Source organism: Oncorhynchus clarkii, chromosome 3 (assembly GCF_045791955.1).
Source record: "Oncorhynchus clarkii lewisi isolate Uvic-CL-2024 chromosome 3, UVic_Ocla_1.0, whole genome shotgun sequence".
Taxonomy (NCBI): domain Eukaryota; kingdom Metazoa; phylum Chordata; class Actinopteri; order Salmoniformes; family Salmonidae; genus Oncorhynchus; species Oncorhynchus clarkii.
The window spans coordinates 26,192,088-26,214,188 of NC_092149.1; the positions used below are offsets into that span (position 1 = coordinate 26,192,088).

Sequence of the window (22,101 nt, forward strand, 5' to 3'; positions counted from 1 at the left end):
CGGTAATAATACCTGTACACGAGTTATATATTTTATACAAAATAAACGTAATTTATCCGTTTGCCTTTTTGACGAATTCCCTTTCGTTTATGAGAAATGTTATAAGAGTGCAATCTCCAAGGCGCACATCTAGACCCACACCGATGTTCTTGATCACGTCACAGCTCTACTACACTCACTCCCACCCGGCAGTGAACTTGAATGCAGAGCAGTGAGAGGTAGTGAAAAGCAGAGGATATCAGCTACAGTATATCGCTATTGGGAGCACTTAATTTGCTGCGATGGGTACGTTGGGTCCATTTCGCATGGTCTTGCTTTTTGCGTTGGCTCAGCAGAACGTCTTTGTAGCCGCCAGCGACGTGCTCGAGCTCGGGGATTCTGATTTCGATGACACGGTAGCAGAGTACGAGACTGTGTTAGTGGAGTTCTTCGCGCCTTGGTAAGCAGCGTTATAGCTAGCGTTGGTGCTAATTCATTAGCATGCAAGGAACGACAGCCATCTAAACATGTATAGTAAATACAAATTCATTCCTAATTGTAATATTTATTATACCGCACACTGTTGTAGATGAACTATTTGCATTTAGAACTGCAGCTAACGTTATCCGATAAAACTGTCTTACTCTCTAGCTCGCTATCTTGACTCAATGTGTGCTCAATTCAAACTGTAACAGTGTTAGATTATTATTTTCGCCATAAGCAGTGCATACTAATTCTAGCTAGATATATCGTGTTAGCTATTACACTACCAGTTCACTTCTGAGAGTGAACTGACACTAAATCACGTTAGCTATAATTGGATCTAGTTAGCTATAATTGGAGTCATGACTTGAGTCAGTGCATTCTGCTCTGACATATTTGAGTACTGGATTATAACTAGGCTAGGTCTCTCTTATACATTTTTCTGAGCCACTTGATAGCTCAGCTGTCACACTATTGCCTCTAGCGTTTTTCCCATGTGACATTTTATCATTCTCTTCCTTTTCTTTGTATGGCGCCTCCATCTCATCTCTCTTTCAGGTGTGGTCACTGCCAGCAACTAGCCCCAGAATATGAAACTGCAGCAACAAAACTAAAAGGGACAGTGTCTTTAGCTAAAGTGAGTATACTAGTTTGTCTACACACGATACCCCAAAGGATGCATTGTATTTCCTTGCATCCAGATTAGTTAAAATCCATTTGTTCAAAATGTGTACCTTTACACTTTATTTTTTTTACCAGTTTTTGTTCTACAGGATTGGTATTGCTTTAAAATGTGGGGGTCAACTGTACATGGTAGCTGTCACTTCTCTTTTATCTTTGTTCCCACAGTAGCTTTAACATCAGGGCTGCTTCTGCATACCGCCGCTCTGAATGCACTGCTTTTTAACGGTATATTGATAAATGGTTTCTGTCATTTTCCCCAGGTAGACTGCACAGTGAACTCTGAGACGTGTGGACGTTTTGGGGTCAATGGGTACCCCACACTCAAAATCTTCCGCAATGGAGAGGACTTTGCTGCTTATGATGGACCCAGGAGTGCAGGTGGCTACTTTAAAATTATTGCTGTTCTGTTTTGTGGTTTAGTGTATGTATGACTCATCTAATGTTGTCCCATGTTCCCATAGATGGCATTGTGAGCTACATGAAAAAACAGGCAGGTCCCAGTTCCGTTCCTCTGCACAATGAGAGAGACCTAGATGCATTCGTCAACCATTTTGAAGCCAGTGTAGTTGGTGAGTTCACTTTATTAATCACAGCAAAGTAGAGATCCTTTAGTCTATTGAAATAAAACATTTGCATACAGTTTTTTGTATTTTAAAAAGGTATATTTTTTGTGAACTATTTGAGTGACTTATATTCTCCCTCCCTGCTGTTAGGTTTTTTCTCAAGTGCTGACAGCTCTCAGATGGCTGAGTTTTTGAAGGCGTCTAGTGCCATGAGAGACAGCCACCGCTTTGCCCACACTGCAGACCTGAGCCTGGGCCTCAAACACGGCGTGGAATCAGAGTATGTGCTGTAGTTCCCCTTACATATAATCCCACCTGGGTTCTGAACCTTCAGCCCTCTGGTCACTAGACTATGAGGGCACATTAGTTGGATATGACATCATAGATTATTGCCAAGTAGTAGTACCTTATAATGATGTCACAATCCTCGTGTCTCTCTTAACCAGCACGGTGGTGCTCTTTCGGCCCCCGCGACTCAACAGCAAGTTTGAGGACAGCTTGGTCAAGTCTGATGAGGCTGTCTCGATCGCCTCTCTCCGTCAATTCATCAGAGATAATGTGTTTGGGCTGTGCCCCCATCTGACTGCTGAGAACAGAGAGAACATGAGGGGACGGGACTTGCTGGTGGCCTACTACGATGTGGATTACCTCCGCAACATCAAGGGCACCAACTACTGGAGGAACAGGTGAGAGCTGCTCTCCTTTCAGAATCATCTTTATTCGCCAATTACATATACACATACCTGGAATTTGACTCAGTGAAATGGTGCTGCCATCTATAGACAATATACAGATAGAGGAATTTGCACAAAGTCTACATACAATATAAGTAAGCAAAGAACTCTACATTATACACTGATTTACAGTAAGGATATACAATTTACAGTAGGAATGTATCAATCTATGCACAGGGAGGGATGCTACTGTGATTGTGTGTGTGTGTGTGTATATGTAGGGTTGTGCAGAGGTGTATAAAGTGCAATTGCAGTATAGTGCGGTTATAGGTTTTACAGAATGATGATGGCATGGTGTAAAGTCACATAGTCCCTATGAACCTGATGGTCAGATGGTGAGAGCCACAGCACGGGGAAAGAAACTGCTCTTACCTTATACCTTCCTCTCTCTTTTTCTCTCTCCATCACTCTTTCACTACCCCTTCTCTCTCCCTAGGGTGATGAAAGTGGCCACTCAGTTCCAGTCTCAGGGGCTGAGTTACGCTGTGGCCAACAGGGCTGAGTTCCAGGAAGAGCTGGAGGAGGAGTTTGGCCTGGGGCCGTCCGACGGGGGAGAGCTGCCTCTCATCACCATCAGGAACAGGGAGGGCCACAAGTACAGCATGCAGGAGGAGTTCACGTGAGTTAAATAACACATGACCATCACAGACCCTTATGCAGTCTGGCCAGCTGTCACACTGCTCATCTGTCCGTCCATGGCAGACGGGACGGGAAATCCCTGGAGAGGTTCTTGGAGGACTACTTTGCTGGTAAACTGAAGAGGCAGGTCAAGTCAGAGGTTGCTCCCGAAAACAACGATGGCCCAGTCAAGGTGAGCGGAATAGAACCAACAAACGTTTGTCGCTTTCAAATATGGTAGGAAGATATTTAAACAAATCCCTTTTGCCTCTGCAGGTGGTGGTGGCGGACAACTTTGAGGAGTTAGTGAACAACCCTTCCAAGGACGTGCTGCTGGAGTTTTATGCACCCTGGTGTGGACACTGCAAAAGCCTGGAGCCCAAATACACAGAGCTTGGGGAACAGGTGAGGTTCACATCTGCAAGTGTTGCTTAGCTGGTTTTGAAAGTTACAAACCATCATCCAGACGCTCATTATTTAGATTTTTCTTTTCTTCATTACAGTTGTCCGCTAACACCCACATTGTTATAGCAAAGATGGATGCCACTGCTAACGACGTTCCTCCAACCTACGATGTCCAGGGGTGAGCCTCTACTTTTTGTCTATTGTCTATGTCTACTACTCTGTAATCTGCTATTTTAATCTCATCTGTTGTTCTTCTTCCCAGTTTCCCCACTATTTTCTTCGTCCCAGCAGGACAGAAGGACCAGCCTCGGAAATACGAGGTTAGGCTACAGCACCACTTTTCCTCCTCCAAAGGACATGGATTAAATAACACTTAATGCTCTGTAGTCAATATTCTGATACATTTCTTCACGGTTTTAACCATCTGTATATGTCAATAGGGTGGTCGTGAGGTGAATGATTTCCTCAACTATCTGAAGGAGGTGGCCACACATCCCCTTATCCTGGGCAATGCCAGAGAAGACTTGTGAGAGCGCAATAATGAGAGAGAAGAAAAAAAGAAGGGATGAGTGGACTGGCAAAGAAGCAGAAGACATGAACTATGAGGAGAAAAAAAGGAGCCACCCATTGCAACACACAGTTTCAGACCAGAAGATCTCCTTTGGTTTTCTGTGCCTTACCAGCAACACTGAATGCTCATAACATAGAGGACTTCTAAATTAAACAATCAGCAGTTTTTTCTTGGAACTTCAAAAGAGTAATGTTCTGAAAGTGAGAGTCCCATAGTGCGGCGCACAATTGTCCCAGCATCGTCCAGGTTATGGGAGGGTTTGGCCCGGGGGGGCTTTACTTGGCTCATTGTGCTCTAGCGACTCCTTGTGGCTGGTCGGGTGCCTGCAGGCTGATTGCGGTTGTCAGTTGAACAGTGTTTCCTCCGACACATTGGTGTGGCTGGCTTTCCGGGTTAAGCGGGCGGGTGTTAAGAAGTGTGTTTTGGTGGGTCATGTTTCGGAGGATGCATGATTCGACCTTCGCCTCCCGAGCCCGTTGGGGAGTTGCAGCGATGAGGAGGTAAAAGGGACAGAGTTTGGGAAACTGATTTAGCAGACACATCCATTTTTGTGTGAAAATAGGGTGAAGACTACTGAAGCACTATGGACAGGCTTAGATTTCAGTTGGACTTTTATGCCAAGCATCTCACCTGCTCTTCTTGAGGAGGGCCAACCTTAAAGTTTGAAATTTCCCCTCATTGTACTGAATTTATCATATTGAACTCCATTTGATATTTACTTACTATAATACACTCCATATCACTCTATTTTGTTTTGTGTTACATACACAATATAGCACATCATCCACATATTAGTACGTTTTTATTAGAGACATCTGTGTATTTGTTATCAAATTACAGTGATATTTATTGGTGTTATTTATTTTTCCTAGAATGTATAGTTAGTTACATCAGCTACCACCTCTTGAGATTCATGTTTTACATCACATTTGACTATTACATCTCATTTAGCTTTTTATTTGTTTAACTATTGAAATCATTTGATATGTCTTACATGAAAAGAGTTATCAACTTGAAGATCAGGCAATGTCCAATGCATTGGTATTATTTGATAAATAACAAAGACGTCACAGAATGGGCTTGTTTCTTTCTGGACTACATATCCCAAAATGCAAAACATGCGTGTGTAACAGTGACGAAGAGCACTAAATGGTAAGCCTAGTAAATATAGCTAAACGTTAGAAGATACCGGTAGCTTTAAGCCTTCATGCACATAATTGATACCACAGAGCTGGTCATTTATTGGGTTTCTATATAATGTCCATATATGTACTGCGACATAGGATTTGATTTGATAGGGTAATCATACGAGGGAAACAATATTAACTTGAAGATAGCGCCCACTGGCGACTTCCTCTTTCGTAGTCACGCAGATTGGGTTGTACGGCTGTTCATCAAAATTTCCTCGTTCTTAACTGGTCATTTCTTGCCCAGCCACAAACAAATAGGCCTTTCCTTTGCTGCTTTTGAGAACTTGGTAGGCGGTTGATCAACGCACGCTGCCAAAATGATGGGAAGACCAATCGTCGTGTTGAGTGAGTGATAAGCAAAGTTACAACATTTATCAATTAATTAAATACAGAAGTGTTTTAAGTGTATTTTGCTACATTTGTGAGCTTTTTCATTCATGCGATGTGATGCCCGGGGTTCGGGCCTAGCTAGCCAGTGATGTCTCGAGTTGTGACAGTCATGCTGCGTAGTTAGCGGAACAATCAACACACTTTTATCCAATTTGGGGAAAAAACAGGGCTGCTGTTCTGCTAGTGTTCTATTTGGTAATGGTATGCACAGCATCTAACGTAGTTAACAAACCCTTCGGGTAATTTTTAATGGATGCTAATTTGCTATCTGCCTTACTAGCTAGATCAAAGGTGAGCTATTTCTCTGGTGTCTCCTCGTTTTGGGGGGATGGGCTCAGTATCTGGTTCGGGTCTGTGGCAAAACGGTAGCTAACGATGGTGCAGACAATCTTGCAAATGTAAATTCAGAAATTAAATACCGATACCGATTATTGGAGGCCCCAAAAAGCCGATACCGATTAATCTGCCAATTAATTTTTTTATTTGTAATAATGACAATTACAACAATACTGAACACTTATTTTAACTTAATATAATACATAAATAAAAATCAATTTAGCCTCAAATAAATAATGAAACTAGTTCAATTTCGTTTAAATAATGCAAAAACAAAGTGTTGGAGAAGAAAGTAAAAGTACAATATGTGCCATGTAAGAAAGCTAACGTTTGAATTCCTTGCTCAGAACATGAGAACATATGAAAGCTGGTGGTTCCTTTTAACATGAGTCTTCAATATTCCCAGGTAAGAAGTTTTAGGTTGTAGTTACTATAGGAATTATAGGACTATTTCTCTCTATACCATTTGTATTTCATATACCTTTGACTATTGGATGTTCTTGTAGGCACTTTAGTATTGCCAGTGTAACAGTATAGCTTCCGTACCTCTCCTCGCTCCTACTTGGGCTCGACAACAGCCACCCTCAAAGCAGCGTTACCCATGCAGAGCAAGGGGAACAACTACAAGTCTCAGAGCGAGTGACGTTTGAAATGCTATTAGCGCGCACCCCGCTGACTAGCTAGCCATTTCACATCACATCGTTACACCAGCCTAATCTCGGGAGTTGATAGGCTTGAAGTCATAAACCGCAGAGCTGCTGGCAAAACGCATGAAAGTGCTGTTTGAATTAATGCTTATGAGCCTTCTGGTGCCTACCATTGCTCAGTCAGACTGCTCTATCAAATCATAGACTTAATTATATAACACACAAAAATGCGAGCCTTTGGTCATTAATATGGTCGAATCTGGAAACTATCATCTTGAAAACAATACGTTTATTATTTCATTGAAATACGGAACCGTTCCGTGTTTTATCTAATGGGTGGCATCCATCAGTCTAAATATTCCTGTTACATTGCACAACCTTCAATGTTATGTCAATATTACGTAAAATTCTGACAAATTAGTTCGCAATGAGCCAGGCTGCCCAAACTGTTGCATATACCCTGACTCTGTGTGCAATGAACATAAGTGACACAATTTCACCTGGTTAATATAACCCACCGTTCCTAGGCCGTCATTGAAAATAAGAATGTGTTCTTAACTGACAAGTTAAATAAAGGCGTACATTTTTTTTTTAAAACAGCAACATCGGCGTCCAAAATTACAGATATCCGATTGTTATGAAAACTTGAAATCGGCCATTCCGATTAATTGGTCGACCTCTACTTCTAACTATACACTTATCGGCCTACAATTTGTCAGTCAAGTTGCCAAATGCACTGTACAAACCGCAGCATCATGGTCAGTAATTTTGAGCTTAGGCCAAGTTAAGAGACCCTCTCTCTGTCGCCACCTCAATTATCTTCTCTCTTCAGGCCAGAATATGAAAAGGGAGTCTGGACGCAAGGTTCAGAAAGGGAACATCGGTGCCGCAAAGGTAAAGATGACACACCTCTCCGACTTCCCCCATAATTTTCTTTCTAATGTTTGCTGAAACATGAGAAATTCCTGCAGCCTTACGAAGTCTAATTTTACAGGCAATAGCAGATGTCATCAGAACATGCCTGGGACCAAGAGCCATGATGAAGGTTTGTACCAAGACACAATTCCTGGCACTTAGATACTTCCCAAAGTGACGCCAAAATAGAACTGTCTTAACCGTTCCCCATCTATTAACAGATGCTGCTAGACCCCATGGGCGGCATTGTCATGACCAACGATGGCAACGCCATCCTCCGAGAGGTGAGGTTACTGCACTACATTTCCCATCAGCACCCTTGCACTGCTTTGGAAGATGGTGAATGTAAACAAATTCAGGTCTGTTCAAGTTACTTTTCCTGTAAACAAACACAGATCCAAGTGCAGCACCCGGCAGCCAAGTCCATGATTGAGATCAGCCGCACCCAGGATGAGGAGGTGGGAGACGGCACCACATCAGTCATCATCCTCGGTAAGTGGCCTGGTAGTGGAAGTATTTCATTTCACTCTATTGACATGGAAATGACTGAGATCCAGTCAACCTCTTCAACATAGTGAATGTACCCTTTTGAGCTTCAGGCTATTTAGGATTGGATGTTATGGCACTCCTACTCAGAGGGCCCATGTTGATTCTTATGCATCATCAATCGTCCTCTAAGCATCGTACTGTGTGCACATTTTAAAACAGCTCTTGGTTAACATTCTTTTTCAATCTTTGGTCTGTCTCTAGCTGGAGAGATGCTGTCTGTAGCAGAGCAGTTCTTGGAGCAGCAGATGCACCCCACAGTCATCATTAGTGCCTACAGACACGCCCTGGACGACATGCTCGACATGCTCAAAGACATCAGGTATAGATTGCATACACTTACACACTTACTGATGAACACTCAATTGCATTCACTTACACACACAATTCTCCCTCGCAAACTTTTACACTCAGTTCTATTGACCGACTGTCTTTGTTCCCTCCCAGCACCCCGGTGGATGTGAATGACAGGGCACAGATGCTGAAGATCATCAACTCTGCCATCTGCACCAAGGCCTTGAGTCGTTGGTCTACCATGGCGTGTAATATTGCCCTGGACGCCGTGCGCACTGTGGAGTTGGAGGAGCACGGACGCAAAGAAATCAACATTAAGCTGTACGCCAAAGTGGAGAAGGTGAGCTTTAACGTTTGTGTGTATGCGTTAAATGTCTTGCAGTTACAAGATTGACATCAGTGACAAAGGTGTGGTCATTGGGAAAGTGACACCAGGTTGGTTGATTCCTCGTGGTTTTGCTATGGTTATAGGTGCCTGGTGGCTTCATTGAGGACTCATGTGTGCTAAAAGGCGTGATGGTCAACAAGGACGTCACTCACCCCCGCATGCGCAGAATGATCAAGAACCCCCGCATCATCCTGCTGGACTGCTCCCTGGAGTACAAGAAGGGCGAGAGCCAGGTATTGAAACCGCATGTACAGTCATGCACACATGCAGTATAAGCATAACAGTAGCAGGTACTAGCCAATAAATGTTGTGTTCCTATGCAGACTGACATTGAGATCACACGTGAGGAAGACTTTTCCAGGATCCTTCAGATGGAGGAAGAGTATATCCAGACGATCTGTGAAGACATCATCCGCCTCAAGCCAGACCTCATCTTCACTGAGAAGGGCATCTCAGGTACTGCGCGCACACACTATGTAAAATTCTCTACAAACTGCTCTTAATCCTCCAAAGTTCCCCCTGCACTGACCAGAGAAACTCATCTCTCCACTCATCTCCCCAGACCTGGCACAGCACTATCTGATGAAGGCCAACATCACAGCCATCCGCCGTGTCAGAAAGACTGACAACAACCGCATTTCAAGGTAAGGTCAATTCCACACAGTATTCTGAAGATGTGATGACTATTAATCATTTTAAATAGTCTGTTAACGGACCATTAACGCTGATATCATTATCCTCCTTCTCAGGGCATGTGGGGCTCGCATCGCCAGCCGTACAGACGAGCTGCGTGAGGAGGACGTGGGAACCGGTGCCGGCCTGTTTGAGATCAAGAAGATTGGAGACGAGTACTTCACCTTCGTCACAGAGTGCAAAGACCCCAAAGCCTGCACCATCCTGCTGAGAGGAGCCAGCAAAGAGATACTGGCTGTACGTAACAAGTTACCCCTCATGCACAAAGACTATAGCAAGATGTCTCCGTTACGGCAGAAGCAGCTCATAGTCAGGCAGACCGTAACCAGACAGAATGAATGATCCTCATGGTGTGCTATCACTCTCAATGCTTCATTGTGGATCCAAACAAAGTGTTGTGTTTCTCTCTGTCCCTCAGGAGGTGGAGCGTAACTTGCAGGATGCCATGCAGGTGTGCCGTAACGTGCTACTGGACCCATCTCTACTCCCTGGAGGCGGGGCGGTGGAGATGGCTGTGTCCAAGAGGCTGATGGAGCGTTCCAAGACCCTGACCGGGGTGGAGCAGTGGCCCTACCGTGCCGTGGCCCAGGCCCTGGAGGTTATCCCCCGTACACTCATCCAAAACTGTGGAGCCTCCACCATTCGCGTGCTCACCTCTCTCAGGGTACGCGTATGTTTACTCTAAAATGTGCACCTTTGTCATTTTGTTGGGCACAGCAGAATCGTTTTATTAATCTTACCCTCTGTAGGCCAAGCACACCCTGGAGGCCTGTGCATCATGGGGTGTGAACGGAGAGACTGGCACCTTGGCAGACATGATGGAGCTAGGCATCTGTGAGCCACTGGCTGTGAAGGCCCAGACTTACAAGACTGCTGTGGAGGTAAGAGGGGCCAATGGGCTGCTGTTGAAAGTGATCATGTCGAATATATCTGCCACAAATGCTTACAATATTTTTTTTAAAGGCATGGATGAATTCTGTGTTACCTTGTCTGTTGTGAATGCAGTCAGACACCATGCAAGAACATTTTCACTTCTACTACTCTAAAGGATGAGTGCTTCCCAGTGCCTTATCTCCTTCACATCAAAGTGAATGCAATGAAACTCACATTTAGTCTAGTTTTATTTTATGATTTGAATAAACAGTGAAAGGTTTCAATGAACCCCACTAATGTAATTTTGGTCTCTTCTTGCCTTTCAGACGGCCATCTTGCTACTCCGCATTGATGACATTGTGTCTGGAATCAAGAAGAAAGGTGATGACCAGGCTGGAGGAGGACAGGGAGCTGAGTGAAGATGGGGGAGGAGGAATAGGTTGGTTGACCATTGGGCAAACAGACTGTGGTAGTGTACATAGGACAGCCTACTGTTCTCTTTTGGGATGCTATTTTCCCAAAAACATTGTTTGGCCTGGATTGTCAACCATGTATGTGTCTCGATAGTCAAGCGTACACTGTAGCCATGTGTTTTTGATTTGCTATAAAATTCTAATCGAATGCTGTTTGACTCACTCAGTTCATTCTCTTGTCATGGCAGATTAAATAAAAATCTACCATGATTATTGTTTATAGCACTGTAGTACCCTGTCAAAGTGAAAACGGGTCCTACTTTTTTGATCCTTTTTAAGGTTGCGTTTCTCAATGAGCAACCGCCATAAAAAAATATTGTCTTCAGCTTTATTAAAGTTAAATGCATGGGGGAAGAAACATTGCAATTCACCACATCATATTGAAAAACAAGAACTGAGTACAGATAAAATATTACTTCTGGTTATGTCAAAAGGTTCTATTTTTATCTGGGCGTTAACTCCCATCCCTGACTGTTGAATAGGCCTTTAAGGAAGTCATAAAACCATGCAATAGGTCATGGTTGACTTATTTTTTTTACTGTTTGACTGTATTTTTGTAAAGTTAAAGGTTTGGACACCTACTCATTCCAGGGTTTTTCTTTATTTCATTGTAGAATAATAGTGAAGACAACTATGACATGTAGTACATCAAAATATCGTTACCCTTTGCCTTGACAGCTTTGCACACTCTTGGCATTCTCTCAACCAGCCTCATGAGGTAGTCCCCTAGAATGAATTTCAATAAACAGGTTTGCTTTAAGTGTTTTATTTTTAACATTATGGAATTTGTTTCAATGTGTTTGAGCCAATCAGTTGTGACTAGGTAGGGGTGGTCATAAATCCATATTATGGCAAGAACCGCTCAAATAAGCAAAGAGAAATGACAGTCCATTACTTTAATACATGAAGGTCAGTCAATATGGTACATTTTAAGTGCAGTAGCAAAAACCAAGCCCTATGATGAAACTAGCTCTCATTAGGACTGTCACAGGAAAGGAAGACCCAGAGTTACCTCTGCTGCAGAGGAAATGTTCATTAGTTACCAGCCTCAGAAATTGCAGCCCAAATAAATTCTTCAGAGTTCAAGTACACATCTGAACAGCCTTCATGGTCGAATTGCTGCAAAGAAACCACTAAAGGACTATTAGTGACTGGCTTAGGCCAAGAAACATGAGCAATGTACATTAGAAAGGTGGAAATATGTTCTTTAGTCAGATGAGTCCTAATTTTTGATTCCAACCACCGTGTCTTTGTGACGCAGAGTAGGTGAACAGATCTCTGCATGTGTGGTTCCCACCGTGAAGCTTGGAAGAAGTGGTGTGGGGGTGCTTTTCTGGTGACACTCAGTGATTGTTTCAAATTCAAGGCCCACTTAGCCATGCTGGTTATCACCAGATACTGCAGTGATACGCCATTCCATCTGGTTTGGGACTATCATTTATTTTTCAACAGGACAATGACCCAACACACCTCCAGCTGTGTGATGGCCATTTGACCAAGAAGGAGAGTGATGGGGTGCTGCATCAGATGACCTGGCCTCCAAAATCACCTGACCTCAACCCAATTGAGATGGTTTGGGATGAGTTGGACCGCAGAGTGAAGGAAAAGCAGCCAGCAAGTGCTCAGCATATGTGGGAACTCCGTCAAGACTGTTGGAAAAGCATTCCAGTGTGCAAAGCTGTCAAGGCAAAGGGTGACGATATTTTGATTTGTTAAAAACACTTTTGGTACAACATGATTCGATGTATGTCATAGTTGTCTTCACTATTATTCTACAATGTAGAAAATAGTAAAACTTGTGTATTAGTAGGTGTGTCCAAACTTTTGACTGGTACTGTACGTGTCAACAGACCGTGCAAGTGCATGGATTCCTGGGCTTCGTCTCTATACGCTGACCTGAGAAGACCATTCAAAGCTATATGAAGGGAGCCTTCTTTGTTGACTCATCTGGCCAATGGCTCAGAATATGAGAAAAGGGAGCAATTAAATGCCATTTCAAGTTGTGCCTTTCCCAGTCCTGTACAGAAGCATATGGCAGTGTACCAGAAGCCTCAATACACCCTAATAAAAAAAACGTCCTCTCATATTCCTTGATGGATACTTTTTAAAGCTTGTTCACCTACCAATGTAAAGGGGATGAGAAAAGTATTTCACAACATTGGGATATTCTGTACAGCCAGGTTTCAAACCACTTGACCTGTTCTAGACACTCATTGTATCTGCAACACTGAATATATCTGACCCAGATCTCCAGGATCAGGCCAGGTAGAAACAGCGGAAGAGTGGTGTTGTCATCTCTGGGCTCTCTCTCCAGTCTCTGGGTCGACACTGCTGTCCAGCTCTGGAGAGGAAATCAGCAAGTTAGTCATCGTTACAAAGCAATGAAGGTATTAGCATCTGTTACATTTTTCCAAACTCTTCCAACAGTGTGTGAGTATTTATCCTTTGATTTAGTTTTTTGAGCATGATATTACTTTTTAAAACCTACGCACCTGTGTCTGACACCGTTTAAGGGGGGGAAAAAATGAACAGACGGCACCTGCTGTTAAGTGTGTTGACTCACCCATGCTGGCCTCACTGGATGCTGCGGAGGGGAGGCGTCTGTGCTGGTAGGTAGGCTGGAGGTTGGGAACCAGAGGCCCTGGATCCAGTACAGAGGATGGGGGGAGACTCATTACCCCCGTAATAGGAGCTTGGGGTCGGACCACCTCCATATCCACGGCTGCTCTCAGCGGAGGGCCAGAAAAAGGGACGTGATCAGTGATGTGAGAAGTACAAAGTATAAACTGAGCATACCAAACATTAGAAACACCTTCCTTGGACTCCATAAGGTGTCAAAAGCGTTCCGCAGGGATGCTGGCCCATGCTCGCTCCAATGCTTCCAAAAGTTGTATCAAGTTGGCTGGATGTCCTTTGGGTACTGGACTATTCTTGATACACATGGGAAACTGTTGAGCGTGAAAAACCCAGCAGTGTTGCAGTTCTTGACACAAACCGGTGCGCCTGTCACATACTACCATACCCCATTCAAAGTTACTTAAATCTGTTGTCTTGCCCATTCACCCTCTGAATGGCACACATTCAATCCATGTCTCAAGGCATAAAAATGTTATTTTTTTACCTCCCCTTCATCTACACTAATTGAAGTGGATTAAAGGGATCATGGCTTTCACATGGGTCTCATTTATAACCGTTGTGTAAATTTCACACTAAATATCTGTGTGTGGCATTTCTGAAAAGACTGAGCACGTAGAAAAATAGGGATTTATAAACTTGGTGCATGTTTCTGTTATAAATCAGACCCGTCCTGAAAATGTGCACGTGAACAAGCATTACAATTCTGTCTGATAGGCCTCCCGAATGGTGCAGTGGTCTAAGGAACTGCATCGCAATGCTTGAGGTGTCACTACAGACCCGGGTTCGACCCCAGGCTGTGTCACAGCAGGCCGTGACTGGGAGACCCATGAGGCGGTGCACAATTGGCCCAGCATCATCAGGGTTAGTGTAGGGTTTGGTCGTGATTTCCTTGTCGCACCGCGTTCTAGCGACTCCTTGTAGCGGGCCAGGAGCCTGCGAGCTGACGTCGGGTGCCTGCAAGCTGACTTTGCCAGCTGGACGGTGTTTCCTCCGACATATTGGTGTGGCTGGCTTCCGTGTTAAGTGAGCAGTGTGTCAAGAAGCCGCTTGGCAGTGTCGTGTTTCGGAGGACGCATGGCTCTCGACCTTCGCCTCTCCCGAGTCCGTAAGGGAGTAGCAGCAATTGGACAAGACTGTAACAACCAATTGGGGAGAAAAGGTGGTAAAAAGTACATCAAAAACATTATACAAAAAATGTTGCCTGAAAAATGCCCATTCACCTTTTATGGTGACAATAGAGCCCTTATATTCTGTATACTTTGGAAGTATTAGAATTAACCCGAGGAAGTCTTCTAAAGGAAATAGCAATAGCGAACTTGATCAAATGTCTTTGTAGATGACGGCAGAATGTTAAACTTTTGCAGTGACATTTGCTGTAAGCCTAGTCTACCCGAGAGACAAAAAGTTTATGAAAGACAACAATTGCAAATTGTGAATTTTTTGCATTGACTTTTTCTCGAACCTATGCTTATGCTGCACTGCCCAAATTCTGAAACATTGTCTGCTTACAGTGGTAGCCATACACACTTCAATAAAAAATATCAACACTCTGTTCACCTGTATGTTATAAACCATGATTCCTTCCTGATCCATTGAGCAAAATACTTTAAATAAAAGCGTATCTAATAGGTCCAATTGGCCCTTTGCTCAACCCCGCCCCTCTTAGTTAGTTGCAACCCTGGACAAAATCTTCCCGCGAAGCCCAACTCCCCTCTCTACTGGCAAAATCCCCTCACAATGATCTCAAACTGTGTTTTTAATACACAATGAAGTTAAACACCGACTACCCCTTGCTAATCAAGAAACTCTCTGGTATGTTGTAGTGGACTGTCATTACAATTGCTTCAATTGCTGAATGCACTGTCAGCAATTGCAAATGAATTACTTAAAAATCGTACAATGTGATTTTCTGGATTTTTGTTTTAGATTCCGTCTCTCACAGTTGAAGTCTACCTATGATAAAAAATTACAGACCTCTATATGCTTTGTAAGTAGGAAAACCTACAAAATCGGCAGTGTTTCAAATACTTGTTCTCCCCACTGTATATACACGTATTTGCTACGGCTCGACTAAAAAAGCCATAAAATATATATATTTTTAAAGTATTGGTCACATACACGTTGTTATTGCGGGTATAGCGAAATGCTTGTGTTTCTAGCTCCAACAGTGCAGCAATATCTAACAAGTAATATCTAACAATTTCACAACAATACACACAAATCTAAGTAAAGGAATTGAATTAAGAATATATAAATATATGGATGAGCAGTAGAATAGAATACAGTATATACATATGAGATGAGTAATGCAAAATATGTAAACATTATTAAAGTGACTTGTGATCCATTATTAAAGTGGTCAGTGATTTCAAGTCTATGTATATAGGCAGCAGCCTCTGATGTGTTAGTGATGGCTATTTAACAGTCTGATGGCCTTGAGATAGTGTTTTTCAATCTCTCGGTCCCAGCTTTGATGCACCTGTACTGACCTCGCCTTCTGGATGATAGCGGGGTGAACAGGCAGTGACTTGGGTGGTTGTTGTCCTTGATTATCTTTTTGGCCTTATTGTGACATCGGGTGCTGTAGGTACCCTGGAGGGCAGGTAGTTTGCCCCCGGTGATGCGTTGGGCAGACCGCACCACCCTCTGGAGAGGTCTGCGGTTGCGGGCGGTGCAATTGCCGTACCAGGCGGTGATACAGCCCGACAGGATGCTCTCGATTGTGCATCTGTAGAAGTTTGTGATGGTTTTTGGTGCCAAGCCAAATTTCTTCAGCCTGTTGCGCCTTCTTCACCACACTGTCTGTGTGGGTGGACCATTTCAGTTTGTCAGTGGTGTGTACGCCGAGGAACTTGAAGCTTTCCACCTTCTCCATTGCTGTCCCATCGATGTGGATAGGGGAGTGCTCCCTCTGCCGTTTCCTGAAGTCCACGATCAGCTCCTTTGTTTTGTTGACGTTAAGTGAGAGGTTATTTTCCTGGCACCACACTCCCAGAGCCCTCACCACCTCCCTGTAGGCTGTCTCGCCATTGCTGGTAATCAAGCCTACTACTGTTGTGTCGTCTGCAAACTTTATGAACTTGATGATTGAGTTGGAGGCATGCGTGGCCACGCAGTCATGGGTGAACAGTGAGTACAGGAGGAGGCTGAGCACGCACCCTTGTGGGGACCCTGTGTTGAGGATCAACACGGGGGCGGCCAGTCAGGAAGTCCACGACCCAGTTGCACAGGGCGGGTTTCAGACCCAGGGCCTTGAGCTTAATGATGAGCTTGGAGGGTACTATGGTGTTGAATGCTGAGCTATAGTCAATGAACAGCATTCTTGTATAGGTATTCCTCTTGTCCAGATGGGATAAGGCGTTGTGCAGTGCGATGGCGATAGCGATTGTATCGTCTGAGGATCTATTGGGGCGGTAAGCAAGGCGATATGATCCTTGACTAGTCTCTCAAAGCACTTACTTCCTGATGACAGATGTCCCACCAGGGCGCAATAGTCATTTAGTTCAGTTACCTTTGCTTTCTTGGTTACAGGAGCAATGGTGGCCATCTTGAAGCATGTGGGGAAAGCGCACTGGGATAGGGAGAGATTAAATATGTTTGCCCAAATTTTCTGGGGCGGGGCTTAGCGAAGGGTCAATTAAATGAGAAATGCGCGTGGTAGTTTGTTGTAGGCTCTGGCTACTTCGGGAATATGAACCCATCATGGCCAGAAAAGGTGGCACATTTATTCTGCAATGGTTATGAAAATATGGATTGCGTATAACTGCAATATTGTCTCCTCGAGAAATGTGAAAGTACAGTATTCAGAAGTAACCTACAACCAACCGCCTGTTCCACCGTTAATAAACTGCGCTTCAGATCAGATGGCATAGAGCAAAATACTATTTACTACTATGAAGTGGGTCCAATTAAACCAGAGATGGGATGAATGGTATCCTTGTTGTAGGCCTATGCTTCCTCATGAGTATGTAAACATCACAGAAAAGGTGAGGAATATATTATGCAATGATCATGGAAATTAAATAAATAATAGCTTTGGAAATAAATGGCTATTTCTAATTATTTTCAAATGCAAAAACAAACTAAATAGATTTTCTCTCTTCTCACTAATGGCAAATGATTGTATCTTGTTATTAACCTGTTTAACCTGTTCATATCCTCCATTTGCAGAAAATACTAATCTACTTGCCTGCTTGCAATGCAGTACTTCAACCACTAGAAACTGTGCTTACGCATGGTCTAAGGTTTGAGGGAAGGTGAGCACATTTTCATGTCAAGTTCAGTTTTTATAAATGCCAACTTTTGTGTGAAAACTGGCACACGCATGTTTCATTTCCAGAATCATTGCATAATAAATTCCTCACCTTCTCTGTGATGGTTTCATACTCATGAGGTAACATAGGCCTTTTTTTTTTATTCTTTTTTTTTTAAATACTTCAGTTTATTTTAGTAAATACTTAACACATTTTTTTCTCAAAACTGCATTGTTGGTTAAGGACTTGTAAGTAAGCATTTCACTGTAAGGTCTCCCTCCACCTGTTGTATTTGGCGCACGTGACAAATCAAATTTGATTTGTGATTTGTGGGGTGTATTTTGTACATTCGCATGGTTTATAAATGAGTCATGAAAAGAGCAGTTGTTCTTAATGTTTTGAATACTCAGTGTATGGCTCTGTGAAGCACTTCCCAATAGCATACATTCTTCCTTACTTCAACAAAACAATCACTGATCTGACAAGCTGCAGAGGTGAGAGCAATGTTCCCAAAATATTGCTCCCATTTATAATAGGATTATCAGAGAGATTGAGAGAGGTAACTTCTAATAATAACCAGTAACTACCATATCAAGGCTCCTGATAAAGGAGGTCAGTTAAATATTAGCCTTTGGAGACCATTCAACATTTGGAAAGATGGCCATACAAGTGTTTTAATGGTCTTACCAATGGGGTCCTGTGATTGGTGGGGACGGTAAATAGACTGATAGGAGGGAGGGAGGGGCTCTACATAGATGGTGTTGATAGGTCCGGTTTTGGATGCAGAAATGGGGTGCTTACTGAAGTCTCCCCAACACACCCGACCACCAGCCGAAGATGTGGCTGTAACATCTGCCAAAAGGAACATTTTAAAAGACAAGTATCAATACTCTGAAGTGATTTCCTCTCCTTATCTAATTTCCTTCATCTGCACTGATGTGAAATAACTGGACTGGTGAAAGCAATTTTCAGAAGTTAGCTTAAACGATTGTACTTCAAATTATTGTCAGATCAGTCCAGCTGAAGGAGAGCAGGAAGCAGGCAGTAAGCCTTTTTTACACTGCTGACATGCACACAACCTGGGCACCCAGCTCTTGACAGCAAGTGCACCTAAAGTACTTGACAGGAGGTGTTGAGGTGTAGGCGTAGACTAGTGCTGTTACTTTCGAACAGGTATGCCAATCCTGATGGACAAGTCTTAAGCAACCGCATGATACGTTGGGACTAAATGTTGCCTTGCTACATTGGCCCCCAACTTCCTCAAAACCATCGCAAATAATGGAGGAGCATCAGCATTGGCAGTTAACAACACTGACTACTTATTTTAAAGCCACAGACAGATTTCCAGTCATTTCAACTAAGGCAATATAGCCTACCCCTTAATTTGGAAGAATATTACTTATTATTCATAATTTGATACAGTAGTCTTAAGTACAGTAGTCTTATCATAATAGGACATACTACTCCATTGTTTATGTTTATATTGACATAAAATGTATACTGGTAAACAAATGATGTAATGTTTATCTTCTATAATGTTATTCCTTCAGCACTATTATAAACGTGTTTGCCTGTGGAAAAATCTTTCCCTAGCAAAAAATTGCTCCCTTGATATACACATTTTATAGTATAGCTTTTACAGTAAATAAAACTTTAAAATGTAATATTATTTATAATAGGCCTACCCCTAATGTATTATCAGGCTATAGCATTTAGGCCTATAGAGCCCACCAAACAAATTCAATAGACATTTTACTGTCAAATTCACAGTGCAAGGCCGACAGGGATCTATGAAGTGTCCACTTCAACCTAACTTCCTGGGTGGTATAATTCGTCTATAGGTTAATTGTATGCATTTGTATAGGCTATATATTTGTATCCATCAATTCTTGAAAACAATCATGTTCTTACCGTAACACCTGTTTTTCCTAAATTTCCGCAATGGACAATTTTCTTTGATTCGAAGCAGACACGCTCCGTGTTTTCTTCTAGCTGGCGCAGCTGCCATATTTTACTCGTCTTGACCCTTCACTTCGATAACTTTAGTGGTAAATACCCCTGGGGTACAGATAAGATAGGCCTACTTTGAAACTGACGTGCAAGGGGTTGCTTTCTTGTAATTCAGAACCCAGACTTCCCTGTGGCAGGACCAATAAATAAACGAGAAGTTTGGGTGGATGTGAACAATATTTGACATCCGACAAAAAATGGGAGTCGTTAGTTCAGCCGAAAAGTGTAGTCCTATCTCATATGCTCGATGTTATGACGTCTTCAAAACAACTGGGAAGTCGGAAATCTCCGACTTCCGACCGTTCAAAACAACTCGGAACTCGGAAAAAAACGAGCTCCAACAAGGAACACTTTTTTTTATCGGTCATCCAACTCGGGCCTCTTTAGAGCTCTGACTTTCTGAAGTGAAGATCCCTGATCACATGATTTAACCTAGTATTTTACAGAGTTCCCAGTTGTTTTGAACATAGCAATTTGCTCCATTCATAACCAAGTGGGAAGGTGGTAATTACCAGTTGTGGCGTTGTAAATACCAGTTGGATGCATTCACATGCTTTGAACTCGTTGACAAACGCCGGATGGCTAATGGCCAACAAGCTGCGTCAACCATAAACTAAACGTACAGCTATCATGCATGCAAACAAATTATAGTTTTCAAAAAACACATCAATAGATAACTTTTTTATAATGTTACATTTAATTGCCGAAAATGCTGTTATCAAGGTCAGAATGTGGGTGATGTCTGTGATCAGGGGTGATAGACGAGTTTCCCACAGAGATGGAGGCCTCTTGTGACCAAAAGCAAGTTTTAGCATGGGCAGCGCCATTAGGATTTTCACCATTTTGAAGTAGTCAACTGGGTGGGACTTCCTACTGGTTAAGGAAAGATTATATATTTCCATCCAGGTCATCAGGAGGGATCAGCCAATGAGTTACACTTGTGAGCAAACATTTCATAACTGCAGGTGGACAGTAAATTGCCAACTTTGGCTTTATACCTGTTCAAACAACACACTCCAGGTTGCATGAATTCACCCTTCAGTTTGTTAACCAGCTCGTAGGAGTAGAAGAAAATGTACTACTTCAAAATGGAGATGGCCTCGAGGGCGCAGCCCATGCTCTCACAGATGCCATAATTGGACCGATACCATGTTGTGTCCTCTAACTATCTCTATGGTTTTCCACTAGTAATTACGAGTTGGATGGGTGTTCAAGTGGATTTCCCCGAGTTGTATGTGATAAATACCACCTTCCCACTTGGTCACGAACACAGCAATAACACAGTCCAAAAACAGGTGCCCATTCAGAACAACTGTAATGCACAAAGACCTTCCTTAAATGCTTGCTAATTTTTATTAGCCACTAAAAGGCTTTCATACCAATAAAAATGTGTCAGCTTCACTAATGAAGCAAATTAAAACCCAATAAAAACATAACTTGTTACATATAAATTATTTAAAAAAATATATAAAAAGTTAAAAGAAAATCATAAGAAAAGACAATGATAGACATGAAATAGACTACAATTTGTTTCCGCTTGTTATTAGCTAAAGTTGACTTGGAAACGTAGAAAGAAATCAGCGTAGTTATACATTTCATAGTCTATGCCTACACTAAAAATCAGATTTCATACATTACATTTTAAAATAGGTCTATTTTAAAATACAATAACAACTCCATTCACAATCACTCTTACAGAGCTGTGCTGTATTGTGAAAGGATTCGTTTTCAGAGATGAAGGCATGGAGGTTGGGCCACCTGTGCAGGTAGGTTTGTTTTTGTTGGACGGGTTTGATTTCTATAACAAGGTTGCCATTTTTGGGGGCACAAAAATCCATGCAATCCACCTTCTCCAATAATGAAATGGTTCTGAATATCAAAATCTTTGTACTAAATCAATTATCTTTAAATGATTTGTTAGCTCTTATAATGACATGGCATTGCTCATGTGTGGACGTCCTTTTAAAAGGCAACACAGTAATGAAATTATGAGACAAAATGTCACAGAACATGATTTTGTGTTTGGTTGTATTGAACATTTTCAATAGGGAATGGATTGACTAGAAGGTCTAGAGGAAGTCTTAGTTTCTCTCTATAAACCTGATATTAGGTACCAAATGTCAATGCAATTAATGTTATTAGCCTGCAATACCAGATTCACAACCAAATGCAAAACAATAGATTACAGGATGCCTCAAGTACAGATAATTGTCAAACCAAACAGTACAGTTCAGCAAACTATGTGTCTGCAGCAGGCCTAGCTAGATATTTCTGAGGAAGGCAATGGTTTGGTTATTGTAGACACTTCCCCAAGTGGCACAATTCTGTGTGGAACTACAAACTATTTTCATTAACTCTGCATTGAACCGACAATTGTGATTTCAACATTATTCCATGGTACTTAACAGTCATTCTGTCG

The 22,101-nt window shown here is 42.5% G+C and overlaps 2 protein-coding genes and 1 non-coding gene across 3 annotated transcripts; all 3 read left to right on the top strand.

Moving 5' to 3' along the window:
- Positions 1-142: 142 nt before the first annotated feature.
- LOC139391900 (protein disulfide-isomerase A3-like) lies at positions 143-5,109 on the top strand. Its single transcript, XM_071139518.1, has 12 exons — positions 143-439; positions 1,021-1,099; positions 1,407-1,524; positions 1,608-1,715; positions 1,860-1,989; positions 2,156-2,395; positions 2,880-3,062; positions 3,146-3,254; positions 3,338-3,466; positions 3,565-3,644; positions 3,729-3,786; positions 3,907-5,109. Exons 1-12 carry the CDS (start codon positions 282-284, stop codon positions 3,994-3,996), a joined length of 1,482 nt encoding a protein of 493 aa, XP_070995619.1. The 5' UTR covers positions 143-281; the 3' UTR covers positions 3,997-5,109.
- Positions 5,110-5,200: 91 nt separating this feature from the next.
- LOC139391889 (T-complex protein 1 subunit gamma-like) lies at positions 5,201-10,934 on the top strand. The gene is made up of 14 exons (XM_071139510.1): positions 5,201-5,572; positions 7,433-7,494; positions 7,595-7,645; positions 7,737-7,799; positions 7,911-8,007; positions 8,266-8,383; positions 8,509-8,695; positions 8,827-8,976; positions 9,067-9,199; positions 9,306-9,387; positions 9,493-9,673; positions 9,855-10,100; positions 10,186-10,317; positions 10,636-10,934. Exons 1-14 carry the CDS (start codon positions 5,545-5,547, stop codon positions 10,726-10,728), a joined length of 1,623 nt encoding a protein of 540 aa, XP_070995611.1. The 5' UTR covers positions 5,201-5,544; the 3' UTR covers positions 10,729-10,934.
- LOC139406236 (small nucleolar RNA SNORA15) lies at positions 10,400-10,535 on the top strand. Its single transcript, XR_011633957.1, has one exon. It is a non-coding gene; the product is annotated as a small nucleolar RNA SNORA15 (small nucleolar RNA).
- Positions 10,935-22,101: the final 11,167 nt, after the last annotated feature.